The 16,024-nt window shown below is 50.8% G+C and overlaps 1 protein-coding gene across 13 annotated transcripts in view; it reads right to left on the bottom strand.

Moving 5' to 3' along the window:
- LOC116942266 (voltage-dependent L-type calcium channel subunit alpha-1D) overlaps positions 1–16,024 on the bottom strand; it is a 217,346-nt gene that overhangs the window by 103,905 nt on the left and 97,417 nt on the right. For 12 of the 13 annotated variants that reach the window (XM_076066961.1, XM_076066960.1, XM_032953962.2 and 9 more), the window contains exons 5-12: positions 13,989–14,137; positions 12,669–12,821; positions 10,389–10,585; positions 9,098–9,201; positions 8,259–8,425; positions 3,110–3,200; positions 2,918–2,944; positions 770–930 (exon numbers count right to left, since the gene is read on the bottom strand). In XM_076066961.1, coding sequence (XP_075923076.1) covers positions 770–930; positions 2,918–2,944; positions 3,110–3,200; positions 8,259–8,425; positions 9,098–9,201; positions 10,389–10,585; positions 12,669–12,821; positions 13,989–14,137 — 1,049 coding nt within the window. The remainder of the gene's footprint in view (positions 1–769; positions 931–2,917; positions 2,945–3,109; positions 3,201–8,258; positions 8,426–9,097; positions 9,202–10,388; positions 10,586–12,668; positions 12,822–13,988; positions 14,138–16,024) is intronic. The other variant, XM_076066964.1, reaches the window with a different exon arrangement.

Genomic DNA, 16,024 nt, shown 5'->3' on the forward strand with positions numbered 1-16,024 from the left:
CACACAAAAATGTAAAAGCAATGTGTGCAGTTGCATGCGGTGAGTGAGGCACAAGTAGTGTGTTGCCAGGATGTTGTTTTATTTTTTACCTACGTGACTTTAACGAATAGAACCAAAGAGTAAGGATGCAGGGAGTGTGAGTGAGGCGTCAGTGAGGTGTGAGTGTGCGAGTGGTACGAGTGTTGAATGTGAGTGAGGCGTGAGTGAGGCGTGAGTCAGAGGTGAGTGAGGTGTGAGTGAGGCGTCAGTGAGGCGTGAGTGAGGTGTGAGTGAGGGGTGAGTAAGATGTGAGTGAGGTGCGAGTGTGCGAGTGGTTCGAGTGTTGAGTGTGAGTGAGGGGTGAGTGAGGGGTGAGTGAGGTGTGAGTGAGGTGTGAGTGTGCGAGTGGTACGAGTGTTGAGTGTGAGTGAAGAGTGAGTGAGGTGTGAGTGAGGCGTCAGTGAGGTGTGAGTGTGCGAGTGGTATGAGTGTTGAGTGTGAGTGAGGCGTGAGTGAGGCATGAGTGAGGTGTGAGTGAGGTGTGAGTGAGGTGTGAGTGAGGTGTGAGTGAGGGGTGAGTAAGATGTGAGTGAGGCAAAAGTGAGGTGTGAGTGTGCGAGTGGTACGAGTGTTGAGTGTGAGTGAAGAGTGAGTGAGGTGTGAGTGAGGCGTCAGTGAGGTGTGAGTGTGCGAGTGGTATGAGTGTTGAGTGTGAGTGAGGTGTGAGTGAGGTGTGAGTGAGGTGTGAGTGAGGTGTGCGTGTCGCGGTGCAGTGGCTGGCGAGCGGCACCCTGCACGTGTGTGAGCCACTGCATCTGGTCGTAGTGCTCCGAAGCGATGGTGAGCGTGTTGAGGAACACCAGCACGATCACCATCCAGTAGAACGCCGTCGACTTCACCGCCGCTCGGCACTTCCGGCGCCAGAAGCGGTTCCATCGACGCCACCGTCGGCTGTGGTTTCGGCGCGGAGGGAGGAACGTGCATGCATGTGCACCACACGAGGAGACGGTGGTACACGAATATGAAGACGAATACAACACACGTACATACACGTATGCATACGCACGCACAGACACGTGTACCGACACGTGCACAAGCACACACAAAGACAAAAACATGTACACAAGTGAACACATGCGCATGTGCGCATAAAAAATACACACATGCAGAAACACACACGCGCTCAAACGCACACGTGCACACGCAGGCACGATGGACAGCGAGCGACGGGACAGGGGGAGTGGACGTGAGTCAGTTTCACAAAGAGATCGCGAGCGTTGGCGAGTCACCCTCGGGAACCCACGGGGAGAGGACTCAGCCTTAAATGAGTACCTGGCTCAATGTGTACACATCAGCACTGGGGAGACAAAGGTGGCCAGGCGTGGTGCTGGCCTCGACACCCACTCGTGTGCCGTATTGGGCTTCGTAGCTGCTCATTAACAGCGCTTGCTCCAATGGTTTGTTAAAGCTATATGGGGATTCTTTGTCTCTGCGTTTGTGTGCAAGGAGTGAGCGGTGATGGCTGGTGCTGGTATGTGTGTGTTGAATGTGTGCGGAGATGGAAAATAGGACAAATAAAAGCATCTAACACCGCTCAAGGAGGTCACAGGTCAATATTCCCAAATTATAATTGGAAAATCAGGCCTGGTGGCTCAGTGGTAGAGCGAGCAGATCGCAATCGGAAAGTTGCGAGTTTAAATTGTGGTTGGGGGTGACTCAGTCCACCATCTCTTCAGGGATGATAAAATAAGTATAACTTTGCAAAGATGCCAACAGTGGTTGGCCAAGGATAGACTAACCCCCACCAAAGGAATATGGAATTTCCATCACTGGTTCAGGGCTCGAGACAGGAGATGAGCACCGCATCAGTGGTCATGGAAGAAGAAACTTGCTGACTGATGCAGGGAGCCTCACTGCAGATTTTTTTAAGGAGGGGCCGGCAATTTCTGTGCTTCCCAATTGAGTTCTTTGCGGTGTTGTTCAACATCCACTGCGAGAGTGAAGAAGGCGGTGCAAAGCATTGTTATAGTTAACACACACGGCAGCATTGACCAGGGCGACCTGGCAGATTCATATGATTGGATGAAGAAGGAATCTGTGAGATTATCGCTGCGTAACGACACCGGAAATCGCTCCCGGAATGAATACATCGTAGCTTCTGCCATCGCCATTCGCCCGCCATTGCGGCTACCGATTACAATGTGTAACCTCCGTATTTTCAGCGCCGCCACTCACGACGATCCGGCCAATCATTAGCGAGCGGCCGCGTTCATTAGCGAGCGATTGCGATCAACTGCATCAGAATCAGAATATTTATTTATCCTGGAGGAATCTGGTGAGCTTTGAAGCTCTTTTTGACAGTTGTCCAGTAGGGGTGGGTCAGCACCAACTATAAAAAAAAAACTTTGTTCGCTCCGAGTGCCAAATACCAATGCAAAATACCAATGAGTAAACAAAGATGTGCAGCATATTGCGTACAACAGCTTTGTCTAGACCACCAGCTCAAAATAATATTGGACCTTTATATGTAAGTATGTTGAATTTCTTTCACACCGTACGTAGCCAACTGTGCTAATCGAAGGTGCGGGGGAAGGACAACAAACTAAACACAAAAAGCAGTTCTAAAGAAATGAGTTTTCATTTTAGATCACCAACTCAAACAGTTGAGAAGATGTGGGCATTCCAACGCACCGGTGGTGACAAGTTATGGGTGTGGATAAGGCTGCGTGCTGTTACACCTGCGATGCTCTACATCCCTCCTGTGTGTTGCCAGAGCTACCCAGGCTGCATTAATATTTACCGAGTGACGGGTTGTCTCTTCAAATACAGATTTGAAACGGCCATGAACACAGAATGGCCACGAACAGAGAAGCGAATGCATGATGCCAGTCTGCTTAAGAAGAGTGCTGTTTTTAAGGCAGTGGCACCATCGACTAACCTGTATTTAGACTTGGAAATTCTGTGCCTGTAAAGACATAGACAACACACCACCATGCATGAGCCACTGGGACGGGAGCACGACGACACTGCATGCTCACAGCGCAAGACAATGACGCGACGGAGGGGACGACAATGACCACAGCGGTGTTGGCGGCGGTGGTGTTGAAGTCTGGGCTGGCGCGAGACTCACACGACTCGGGCGCAGACTGAGAGGCTCTCCAGCTCCCCGCTCCCCACGTTCTCCGTGTTGGCCGACTCCGACTCACTCGCCGGGGCGCTGGCTGTCGCACGCAAAAAAAAAGAACAAGATTCCTCGTGTAGCCTCAAGAGACAATTCGAGAAAATGTTGACACTTCTTACGCCACAGCCCTCGAAATAATCTGGCCAGGCTATCGTGAGCGCTCATTCGCGTGTATACATTTTAAATGGGAAGACGCACACAAACACTTGCCATGTTTCTGGGTACCCAAGCATGAGACAAACACATGTACACAGGCGCACACACACAAAGATCTGCGTATCGCCTTAACAGACTTTTGGGGCAAGTGCTGTTAGCGAGGACCTATCAAGGCTGGCATGGCACACGGGGGGGTGGGTGGCCAGCACCACGTCTAACCACCTTTGTCTCCCCAGTGGCAATATTTCAACCAAGCACTTGGTACTCTTTTAAGGCTGAGTCGACCTAGGGCGGTCCAGGAACTCACGCCGCCAGGTTCGGAGTGTAGTGCACTAACCACTACCCTACCGTTCCCTGCACACACAAAGACAACGATCCCCCGAAAGCCTTTAGACTGTAAGGGCAAATGCTGCAAGAGAGCAATGATTATTTCACTTGCTTATCCAGCAAAGCCTCGCTGAGTCTGAAGACTCGTTTTAATGAGGGTCCTGCTGAAGATTTTTCAGAAGGGGGTGACAAATGTTGCCGAGTCAATTCAAGAACTGTGTTTAGCTGAGGACTCTGTGCTGCTGCCCCGTGATAGACCAGAGCGTGGCAAGCGGAGCTTATGAGCCACGCTGCGCATAGACCGTTCATGCAGGGATGTGAAATGTCATCCGATGATGCCTCCAGTCGATGTCACCGAGGGCAATGCGAATGAGACTTTTTAAGTGGTTACGCCACGGCCCAGCGATAACGTATTCGCCGCTTGTTGCAGAGTTTCGCAGCTCGAATTTGGCAGGCCGCCCTAGTTATTACTGTGGCTGTATTAACGATAAAATACGCCACTGCTTCACTCACAAAGGACGTTAAATATTTCGGAACATCAATTTGAAGCGAGTAGAAGGCTACTGCATGGCGGTGCCACGGTCCAAATTTGCCTAATTATAAAAATGTACCTGAAAATTACTCAATTGGGATCACACTTAGCAGCAATCATCACCCTCTACTGGCAGTCTAATGCCTGCTTGCAGACCAGGTGTCGAGTCACCTATTTCTGCGCAGGGACAGCTGCCACTGGGGGTTCCTTTTATAACGTGTTGAGATAAGATGAAATGCAAGTCGCCTATCTCGTGTAACGCACTCTGAGGCGCCACCCCCGGTGTAAAGCAGGGCTGCTTAATCAGAAACAAAATCATGATCATTATGATTATTTATTATTTAGACCATTGAAATGTGTGTGACCATGCCATAACGTGTTTGATCCATGCGTGTCAGTCGACACCGTGGACACAATATGTTCCATCTCAAGGGATTTCCCAGGTGAAATATTTTAATTTGAAAAAAAAAAGGAGGATCATATACCAACTCACGCTTATGTGCCAAGAATAGCTGCACACAGACACGAACGTGACATATTTTAATTAAAATACCACTTATTTTTAATGCATGTCACATCTAAAAAAAATGGACCGACTTGCTTTATGGGTGCATCAATGCATTGCTCACCATCGGCAAAACCCATCTCACCAACGAGGTGAGGTGATGCAAGAGAGTACGGGGGGTGGAGGCGTGGCCACAGATTAATTATTTCCCTCATCACGTCCAAGACTATTCCAAGCCAATCACTCGTCAGAGTAAAATCACAAACTTCCAGTGGGGCGCGATGATGTCAAATGCCCCCACGGCTGACGGCTTAAGCGTGCCATTTTTTTAACATTTCAGATATTTAACAATTCCTCGGCAGGTCAAGGTCAAGAGGTCATCATGGCCAATGGCACTGCCGCCACCATGCGTAGATGAAACTTCACATCGAACCACATTGTTTTAATTTTTTAACATGCTTGCTGAGCATAGGCCCACAGGCCCATGCGTAGTGTATGTTTGCATGTTTGTATTTATATACGTATGTATGTTTGTACGTATGTATCTTTGTATGTATGTTTGTATGTATGTATTTTGTATGTATGTAGTTTAACTTCTGTCACATTGTACGTTTATGTGGAGGGATAGATATGGGAAGCAGGCATCGTGCCTGCTTGGTCATCTCGCTACGGAGTCTCCAGGCTCTGTCACAAGAGCGTCGCTGCACTGCTGGGATTGGCCAATCCTCTTGGCCAATCCTCTTGGCCAATCCTTTTGGCCAATCCTCTTGGGCATGGGAATGAAGCAGTAAGGGGAACAAAGATCACTCCAACTTCAAAAGAAGAGTTTTGCTTTCCTATCTGAATGCAAACTTCTATTAACAAATAAAGCCAAAAAAAAGTCCAAGTGATTATCTGATCAAATGAGCATTGAGGCAGATCTCATCTGTTTATAGCCCTGAGCAAGTGACGGGAATTCCACATTTCTATGGCGAGGGTGAGTTTATCCATAGGAAAACCACTGATGATTGTCCCCATAAAGTGGTATGCATTCTATTGCCCCTGAAGGGATAATGAGTTGATCAACCTGGCTGATAATACACAGATACACACACGCAAACACCACAGTGGTCTCAATGGAACCAGAATTATTGTTGGAAGGTCATAGAATAATAACAAAAGATAATTGAAATTTTTATTTAAAGCTTTCGTGACTGCAGGGATTCATATTCTTGGTTCTTTTGGTCAAATCACGTAGAAGGGAAACAATATATTTCTATTATTTTATTGTTTCCCTTCTACGTGACAATACCAAAAGAACCAAGAATATAAAAGATCATTTGTCGAACTGAGACAATTAAAGAATCTTGAAAGTTGTTTGCATGAGAATGTGTCCTGTGAACCAAATTCAAATATTCAAAGCAATTAGCTCTCTGCTCCGCCTGTTGGAATCGGCTGCCTGGAGAGGAAGTCCACCAAGGAGATGGAGCAATTAGATAAGTTCTTGGGTGGCTTGTTATATCGCAAGATCGTAACAGATGGTGGTGGCTGGGGAGGCCTTCATCCATCAGTGGAATGACCATGGCTGATGATAACGATGATAGAATGAATATTTCTTCATCAACTACTTTCGATTGCTCCCTCATTCTCCCTCAATTTTCCTTGCTAGTTTCTATACAATACGTATATTTCCAGCTGGCCTAGACACATATATAAAGAGAGGGAAGGTACTCGATGGTGAGTGTGGATGCAATTTCTCGACTGACCCAGAGGTCAGGGCGAGGAGAATGAGGGTTCATGGTATGGTTGGGTGAAGGAGGGCAGAGGGTGGCCAGCCAGGATTTATAGGTACTCTGCGATCCCCTTCCAAGGACTGCTCCCCCCGCCCCCCTAAAAAGCAAGCTTTAATATTATATATTCATGCGATCTAACCCCAAAAAACCTGTACTATGGTTGAATGCTTCTTTTGCCAACAATGCAGAGATAATTAGGAGTCCGAGGGTCTGGCCACCAATCACTGTCACAGTCACAATGACCAAATCTTTTGTCTCACATTGCACTCACTAAACAAAGACAAAGATCCCCCATACAGCATTCACAGACTGTAAGGGAAAGTACTGTTAGCGAGCACCTATGAAAGCCAGCACACACACACAGACACTATATACCTCACTCTAAATACTGTTCACTCTGCCGCTTACAGGACCCTAATTGAGGGGAAGTGTCTTCTTAAAAGGATCTTTTTGCAGGCGACACTAATTATATCTCACACCTCGCGCGCAGTAACACCCCCAGAGGTCACAGCCCTGACATTCTCGAGTTCATCCGACCACAGCGTGGATTAGGCTGCCATGTGATTGACACACGCTCCGTCATCATGAGACGTAGTCTATCCAATGCTGGGCACAACAACACACTTCTCCCTCACTCACTCAATCACCCACTCAACCACCCACTCACTCAATCACCCACTCAACCACACAACCACTCAACCACTCACTCACCCATTCTCTCATTCATTCTATCACCCGCTCACTCAATTACCCACCCACTCACTTAATGACCCACTTACTCACCACACTGCAGAACAGAGGATAAGATACAAACACGACGCAGAAATGTGCCCGACCCAGGAATCGAACCCAAATACTTTTTGCTCGGAGGCGCTACAACTGTTACCACTGCACCAACCAGCCATCATCAAAGTGTACGTGGCCCGTGTATTTAGGGTAACCGCTAAAATAATGGGAACCATTTTTTACCAGCTACCTTGAAGTAATTACCGGTCATGCAAACGAACCCATTCTGAGAGCCGTCGTGGAATCCATTCCCTCTTGCCGCTCGCTCCCATTAAGCCAACAACGACGTTTCCCAAAACGACTGTAAACGGTAGAACAACAACACAGCAAACGGTGGTGGTGGCGGCAGAGCGTGGGGGGAGAGGGGTGAGAGGGAGGGAGTGGAGGGACGTTGACTGCTGCTGGGGGACTTTTCAGGACCCCTGCCGTGGGGGTGGGGGCCACGTGCACACGCGAGGCCTAAACGTCCCCACCAATTAAAATGCTCACGTGCCTATTTGCTGAGGAATGTCACTGCTCGTGTTATTGCTCCGTTGCCCTCGTTTACCCGACCAGGTGGCTGCTCAGTGGCAGTGAGCAGCTCGCTGTTGGAAGGTCAAGAGTTCAACTGCTGGTTTACATGGTTGACTCAGCTCATCATCCCTCGTCCATGTGGAGTTGATCAAGTGAGTACCACTTTGTGGTTGTCCTATGGATAGACTTGCCCTCGCAATAGGAATGTAGAACTTCCAGCACTGGCTAACGGGTGTAAATGGGAGCGGGGTACCGCCTCCATGCTCATTGGAGGGGACATCGCTTTGGCTTTGGATGTAATCTTTTGAAACAGGGCCCTTCATTCATAAACAATTCAACTTATCTTCCCTGATAAAATACCAATATCCGTGGTCCCAAGGGGGGTGGGGGGGGCGATCACCCTCATTTCCCCCCCCCTCCCGTCGGCTCTGCCACCGCATCAATGATGCGAGGGAGCCATTGCTCCACCACCCATACAACCCCTCCCTCGCTCCCTCGCTTCCTCACCGAGGCGTGCCTCCTCCTTGCCCTCCTCCTCGTTCTCGGGGTCGATGTCCTCGGCCTGAGTGATCCAGTCCAGGTACCCCCGCAGATCCTCCTCCAGCTGCTGCTTCTCACGCAGTTTCTGAAAGTCGCCCCGTGCTTTCGCCTTCTCTCGCTCCTTTGAAAATTCCCTGCGAGGGCGACAAAGGAGGGGGGAGGAGCGGGGAAGAGGAGGAAATCACACCGTAAGTGCGCGGCGACATGGCCTGGTTAATACTGCATTGCTGCCCGCAGAGTCATCAATCACAACAACAACCGCCATTCGCTATTAAGTGGCAGTGACATCACCACGGTGCTCGTGCCAGGCTATGTGGACTTTAAGGCTACGTGAAGTATCGAACGCCCACTGGCAGGAGGTCACGGGACAGACCCAGGTGCCATGGGTTGACTGGCCGATGCACAACCTTGTGCCCCCTATTGTTTATCCTTCTGGCACTCTGCACCACCTCACCATGCATAGCCTTACCACACACAACCTCATCACACACAGTCTCATCACACAAAGTCTTACCACACAACCTCATCACACACAGCCTCACCACACAGCCTCATAACACACGTGTTATATTTAGCCACGATGATGATGATGTTAATGACACAGTTTTCATCACAAATGATGATGTTACAGTATTCACTCATGAATCCAAATCAGAACATGTATTTATCATGGAGGAATCCGATGAGTTATGAAGCTCTTTTCCACAGATGTCCAGCAAGTCACAATGAGCATGACAGTTCCGGTGACACCGACGACTTATCCGGTGACGATGGTGATACCACCTCGTTAGAGGTGAGTAACGCACCCGCTCAGCACTCCCAAGACGAGATTTAGAACGAAGAATGATCCAAAGATGACGAGACTGACGAAGTAGACCCATGGCAGCTCGTAGCCAATGGCGTCTTGCATCTGAGGGAGGTGAACGGGGAGGCACGCGGAGTGAGCCGTCGCAGCGTCAAGGAACCACCGTGACCACCAGAGCCACCGACGCAGCCTCCCCTCCGCCAGGGCCCACAGCTGCTGCACCGGAGACGCGCGGCGACCTCCACGGACTACCCGGAGAGTTTCATCCCCACCATCTGGTCTTAGACAGACTGACACAGAGACCCACAGACTCACACAGAGACCCATAGATTCACACAGAGACCCATAGACTCACACAGAGACCCATAGACTCACACAGAGACCCACAGACTCACACAGAGACCCATAGACTCACACAGAGACCCATAGACTCACACAGAGACCCATTGACTCACACAGAGACCCACAGACTCACACAGAGACCCACAGACTCACACAGAGACCCATAGACTCACACAGAGACCCATAGACTCACACAGAGACCCGCAGACTCACACAGAGACCCATAGACTCACATAGAGACCCATAGACTCACAAATAGATCCATAGACTCACACAGAGACCCATAGACTCACACAGAGACCCATAGAATCACACAGAGACCCATAGGCTCACAGAGATCCATAGACTCACATAAACTCACACAGAGACCCATAGACTCACATAAATCCATAGACTCACACAGAGACCCATAGACTCACACAGAGACCCATAGACTCGCACAGAGACCCATAGACTCACACAGAGACCCATAGACTCACACAGAGACCCATAGAATCACACAGAGACCCACAGACTCACACAGAGACCCACAGACTCATACAGAGACCCATAGACTCACAAAGAGATCCATAGACCCACACAGAGATCCATAGCCTCACACAGAGATCCATAGACTCACACAGAGGCCCATAGACTCACAGAGATCCATAGACTCACATAAACTCACACAGAGACCCATAGACTCACATAGAGATCCATATATTCATAAAAACCTATATACTTACACAGAGAGCTAAAGACTCACGCAGAGGTAAGTGAGCAGGGGGCAGGGCGGATGTGGGGAGCATAGTGGAGGTGAGGTGGGGGAACGGAAGACACGGGGAGGTAAGGGGAGGTGAGCGGAGACACGGGGAGGTGTGATGAGGTGAGGGGCACTGGAGGCTTGAGACTCAGCGTAGTAGCAGTAATGGTAACGACGGTGACAATGACGTTAATCTCGGAGGCGTCACCCAATAGAGCACGTCGGTCCAGCCCTCCATGGTGATGCACTGGAACACGGTGAGCATCGCGAAGCCGAAATTATCGAAGTTGGTGATGCCCTCGTTGGGGCCGACCCAGCCCGAGCGGCAGCTTGTGCCGTTGTCGTGGCACTGCCGCCCATGGCCTAAGTACGCGCACGGGGCCGGCTCGTCCTCCGCGATCATTTCTGTACGGGGGGGGGGGGGGGGGGGGATGGGAGAAGGAGGGACATGGGTGGTACATACAGACAGGTCACCCACATTTTTTTATCCTTTTATTTTATGTTCTACAAAATAATGCTGGTGAACAGAGTGTGGAACAACGTGGACATCCAGGATAAAGACTTAATTTTAGACCCAAACATCACACCTCCTGGTGACCCCAAATGGATTCCCTTGACTACTCAACATGAACTCCCTCGACTACTCCACATGAACCCCCTCGACTACTCCACATGAACCCCCTCGACTACTCCACATGAACCCCCTCGATTACTCCACATTAACCCCCTCGACTACTCCATATGAACCCCCTAGACTACTAAACATGAACCCCCTTGACAACTAAACATGAACCCCCTCGACTACTCCGCATGAACCCCCTCGACTACTCCGCATGAACCCCCTCGACTACTCCACATGAACCCCCTCGACTACTCCACATGAACCCCCTCGACTACTCCACATGAACCCCCTCGACTACTCCACATGAACCCCCTCGACTACTCCACATGAACCCCCTCGGCTACTCCACATGAACCCCCTCGACTACTCCACATGACCCCCTCGACTACTCCACATGAACCCCCTCGACTACTCCACATGAACCCCCTCGACTACTCCACATGAACCCCCTCGACTACTCCACATGAACCCCCTCGACTACTCCACATGAACCCCCTCGACTACTCCACATGAACCCCCTCGACTACTCCATATGAACCCCCTAGACTACTAAACATGAACCCCCTTGACTACTAAACATGAACCCCCTCGACTACTCCACATGAACCCCCTCGACTACTCCACATGAACCCCCTCGACTACTCCACATGAACCCCCTCGACTACTCCACATGAACCCCCTCGACTACTCCACATGACCCCCTCAACTACTCCACATGAACCCCCTCGACTACTCCACATGAACCCCCTCCACTACTCCACATGACCCCCTCGACTACTCCACATGAACCCCCTCGACTACTCCACATGAACCCCCTCGACTACTCCACATGAACCCCCTCGACTACTCCACATGAACCCCCTCGACTACTCCACATGAACCCCCTCGACTACTCCATATGAACCCCCTAGACTACTAAACATGAACCCCCTTGACTACTAAACATGAACCCCCCTCGACTACTCCACATGAACCCCCTCGACTACTCCACATGAACCCCCTCGACTACTCCACATGAACCCCCTCGACTACTCCATATGAACCCCCTCGACTACTTCACATAAACCCCCTCGACTACTCCACATGAACCCCCTCGACTACTCCACATGAACCCCCTCGGCTATTCCACATGAACCCCCTTGGCTGCTCACCCCTCCAAATTCGAAAGCAGCTTTTAAGGCCGGCACAGAGCATGCCGGGGTGGTGTGGCTAGGTCCGCGCCCAGCCGCCTTTGGCTCCCCAATGCTGGTGCTTACACACAGTACTAGGTCCTAATGCAAAGGCTGAGTCCACTGAAGGAAGCTCTAGGACCAGTTCAGATATTTGTCATTGATGTCAGCTGTGAGTAGAAAATCTAAATTGGGCCACCGGGTTCATACTTGGTGGTGCAGTGGACTAATCACTTCCCGCACACACAAAGACAAAGATCCCCCCTATAGCCTTAACATACTTTTGGGGGAAGTGCTGTTAGTGTGCACCTACGAAGACCGGCACGGCACACGAGAGGGTGGGTGGCCAGCACCACGCCTGACCGCATTTGTCTCCCTCGTGGTGATGTTTACACATTACCTCCAATTAGCTCGGTTGGCTACGTATGATGTGTACGCATTTGATGCTGAGTTGATCTAGGGGAGGCCCAGGACCGATTCAGATAATCGTCATTGGTGTGGCAATGAGCAGAAATCGAACTCAGGTCGCCGGGTTTGTAGCGAAGCGCGCTAATGAACCGCTACACTATCGCTCCCCATGTACACGCACCCACACACACCCACAGACCCACACAAACCCACAGACCCACACACACACCCACAGACCCACACACACACCCACAGACCCACACACACACCCATAGACCCACACACACACCCGAGTAGTTGAGGAAGCAGGTCTTGTGCATTCTGCCCATGAAAAGCTCGAGGCCAATGATGGCGTAGATGATGATGACGAAGAGAACGAGGAGGGCGATGTGCAGCAGAGGCACCATGGCCTTGATGATGGAGTTGAGGACGACCTGAAGACCTGCGCAGAGAGACACGAGTTCACACGGCTCCACCACCACCATACATGGCTCCACCAACACCACCATATATGGCTCCACCACCACCGAACACGGCTCCACCACCACACATGGCTCAATCAACACCACCATGCACCGCTCCACCACCAACACACACGGCTCCACTACCACAACCACCACTACCAAACATGGCTCTACCAATACCAATATACCAAAATCCGCCCTTCGCCACTAAGTGACAGTGACGTCACCACGATGCCTGTGCCAGGCCAGGTGCACTTTGAGGCCACATGTAGTGTCGAAGGCTCACTGACAGGAGGTCACAGGATACACTCAGGTGCCATGGGTTGACAGACAGATATGACTGGCAGATGCACCAACCATGCTCACTACTGTGCCACCTTACTGCGTATTAGCCGCCCAGTGCTCCGCTTGTTGTTGTGAGCGTAGCTCCTCTGCTCTCCGTTGTTGTTAGAGGGCGACTGCCTCCAACTGCCCAGTAGCGTCCTTCAAGGGCCTCCTCCAGAGAGGCTGTTCTTGACACCGCTGGTATCAGTCATCAGCAAGTCCACTCATCTCAGTTTAACACGTAGGCAGTTTAACACTCAGCTCCACATCCTAACGTACTGCATCAGTCCATCTCTTCTCCAGCCCATGTCGTGCCCGTTAACCACCTCTATCCGGCCAAACAGAAGCTGCTTGGGCATGCAGTGGCTGGTCATTTGGGCTACATGATCCAGTCAATGCAGCCTTGCCTGCTGGAGGAGCTCATTTGTAAGCTTCTCATAAATCCAGCCTGGTTAAACCCAGGATGGATCGGAGGGAGCCCTGCCTGAATGTTTCTAACTGGCGCAGATGTTCCATTAGAGGGGTCCACGTTTCATAGGCATAGAGAAGGAAGGGCATGACTGGCCGAGAAGATCTGAAGCTTTGCGTGGAGCAACAGACCGGGTTGCTTCCACGCAGTGTTATGCAGCTGATGAAATAATAATGCCACCTGCTCCACCATCAACACCACCACCCACGGCTTCACCACAACAACCACCACTACCACACAAGGCTCCACCACCACCACCACCACAGATGACTCCACCCCCACCACACATGGCTCAACAACCACAACTACCATACACGACTCCACCACCACCACACACGGCTCCACCACTCACTGGGCACCCCAGATACGAGTCGCAGAGGCCTCAGCACGCGGAACGCCCTCAGGGCCTTGACGTCGAAGCCGCCCCCCTTGCTCGCCATCACGGCCCCCCCTCCACCATCGTTCACCTTGGTCGTATGCTCCAGCACCACGGAGAAGAGTCTGGGGGACACAGGAATTGGTGGATCATGCAAGGATAAGCCAGAAGAATTTCTCCACTCTGTGACTGCCACCTTTTCCACTGCACAGTCAGCCTTAGCGGTACACTGTAATCAAATCCAGCACTTGTTTCTGTAAACATTTTGCTATGAACGATTTTAAAGTTTTTTTTTGTAGGAGAGTACTTTTGTGACATTATTTTATATAAATTCCTTCTAGTCAGGTGTTTGGCTCTGAGTTTGATTTCTATTTTCTTTACTTTATGTTATTGATTTGGTGATTTTGCTGATCCAGGTCGGACTACTCTTGCAAACGAGAATCTCCCAGTCTCTTGCGTTCTCCTGGTTCAACAAAGCAAACTTCCAACACAGGCGGCTGCGTCATTCCCCCTGCATTCTCCCAATCCCCAGCGCCGCCTCTGCCCTGCCGTGGCACCGAGATGGATCGTGTTGGGTGAGCCGCGTTGTTTCAAGGGTTAGGTGTTGGGTGAGCCGCGTTGTATTAAGGTGAACGCCTTTATTGTTGGGCAGCGAGGAACGGTGGAGGAGGGCGACGATGAAACACACGTAGGAGGCAAGGGTTGTCAGATCACTCAGAGATTTGTGAAACTCCAAAACAACACCGGACTGAATACAAGCGAGAGGGTTGCTGTGCCCATATGTGCAGACGTTTGAGTGTTATTGTCGACAATGCGTGCTGAGTTTTACCTCCAACACGAAGCCAAACTCTCGTTAAACTTTAAAGAGGCTTTGGCCAAACATCGGAATGTATCAAAACCCTCTTGAAAAATTATTTTGAGACTCTGCAAGAGGCTCTCCAAGAAATCCAACACAATCGTCACACGTGTCATTGTAGAGAAAATAACAACACAAATATGAAGACAATTCGTTGCCTCCCCATATCTCTCCCTCTACATACAGAATGTATGTATTTTTACACATCCCATCAGCCACACGGTCTTATGGGAGTGCGTAATTTCAGCTGTATTCGTTCCAGCGAGCGTGACTTTGCTGACGCGACACGGAATGTGCAAAACAGTTTTAGGTTTGCATGTTTTGAATCCATGCTGTTGAAATTAAGCACTGCCAAAAGGGCACGTGACTGATGGGATACGTGAAGGAGGCGCATCATCCACCCGTCCATCGCGTTCCTCGCCGTGGGCCCTCACAGACACACGTCACTCTCATCGCCCTCGTTGCTCACGAGCCATCACGGCTCCCGAGACTGGGCCGGTGCCCCTGGGAGGGGCCTCTCGTGCTGTCACGGCAATGATTGTCCGTGTGACATCACTCTTGCACCGTGACGGCGTGACGCCCCACGGTACCTCTGAACCCTCTCAAGTCCGCGTTTCGTCTTTTATGGAGGGAGGAGGTGGGATGGGGAGGAGGGAGGAGGAAGGGGAGGAGGGGAGAGGAGGAGGGGGGAGGAAGAGGGGGGAAGGAGGAGGGGGAAGGACGAGGGGGAAGGACGAGGGGGAAGGACGAGGGGGGAGGAGGAGGGGGAAGGAGGAGGAAGGGAGGAGGGATGAGGAGGGAGGGGGGAGGAGGTCATGATGAGGATGAGAAGGAAGAAGGGGGAGCGTGAGAAAGATAAGCGAGCGATGGTGAGAGAGGGGATAGGGGCTCCATTCTTTTCTAGAGAAATCTCTCGTATCCTATCGGGTGCATCGATTCTGTGTGCGTTAAATGATCCGCACGTCGCATTAATTGCCCAGGCAGCTGTGACCCCGCATCTGAAACCCATCTTCCCCTCTGCTCCCTGCTCCCCCACCGCTCGCTGGGGGAGGTGTTGACAGTGGGATGTTTAGCTTCTTGCAGGAGAGACAAAGGTGGTCAAGACATGAATCAACTCAATATCGTGTCAGTGGAACGCAATTTTTGTCATTCTAAA

This window comes from Petromyzon marinus, chromosome 14 (genome assembly GCF_048934315.1).
Source record: "Petromyzon marinus isolate PM22_M1 ecotype Great Lakes invasive population chromosome 14, UKy_Petmar_22M1.pri1.0, whole genome shotgun sequence".
NCBI classification, from domain to species: Eukaryota; Metazoa; Chordata; class Hyperoartia; order Petromyzontiformes; family Petromyzontidae; genus Petromyzon; species Petromyzon marinus.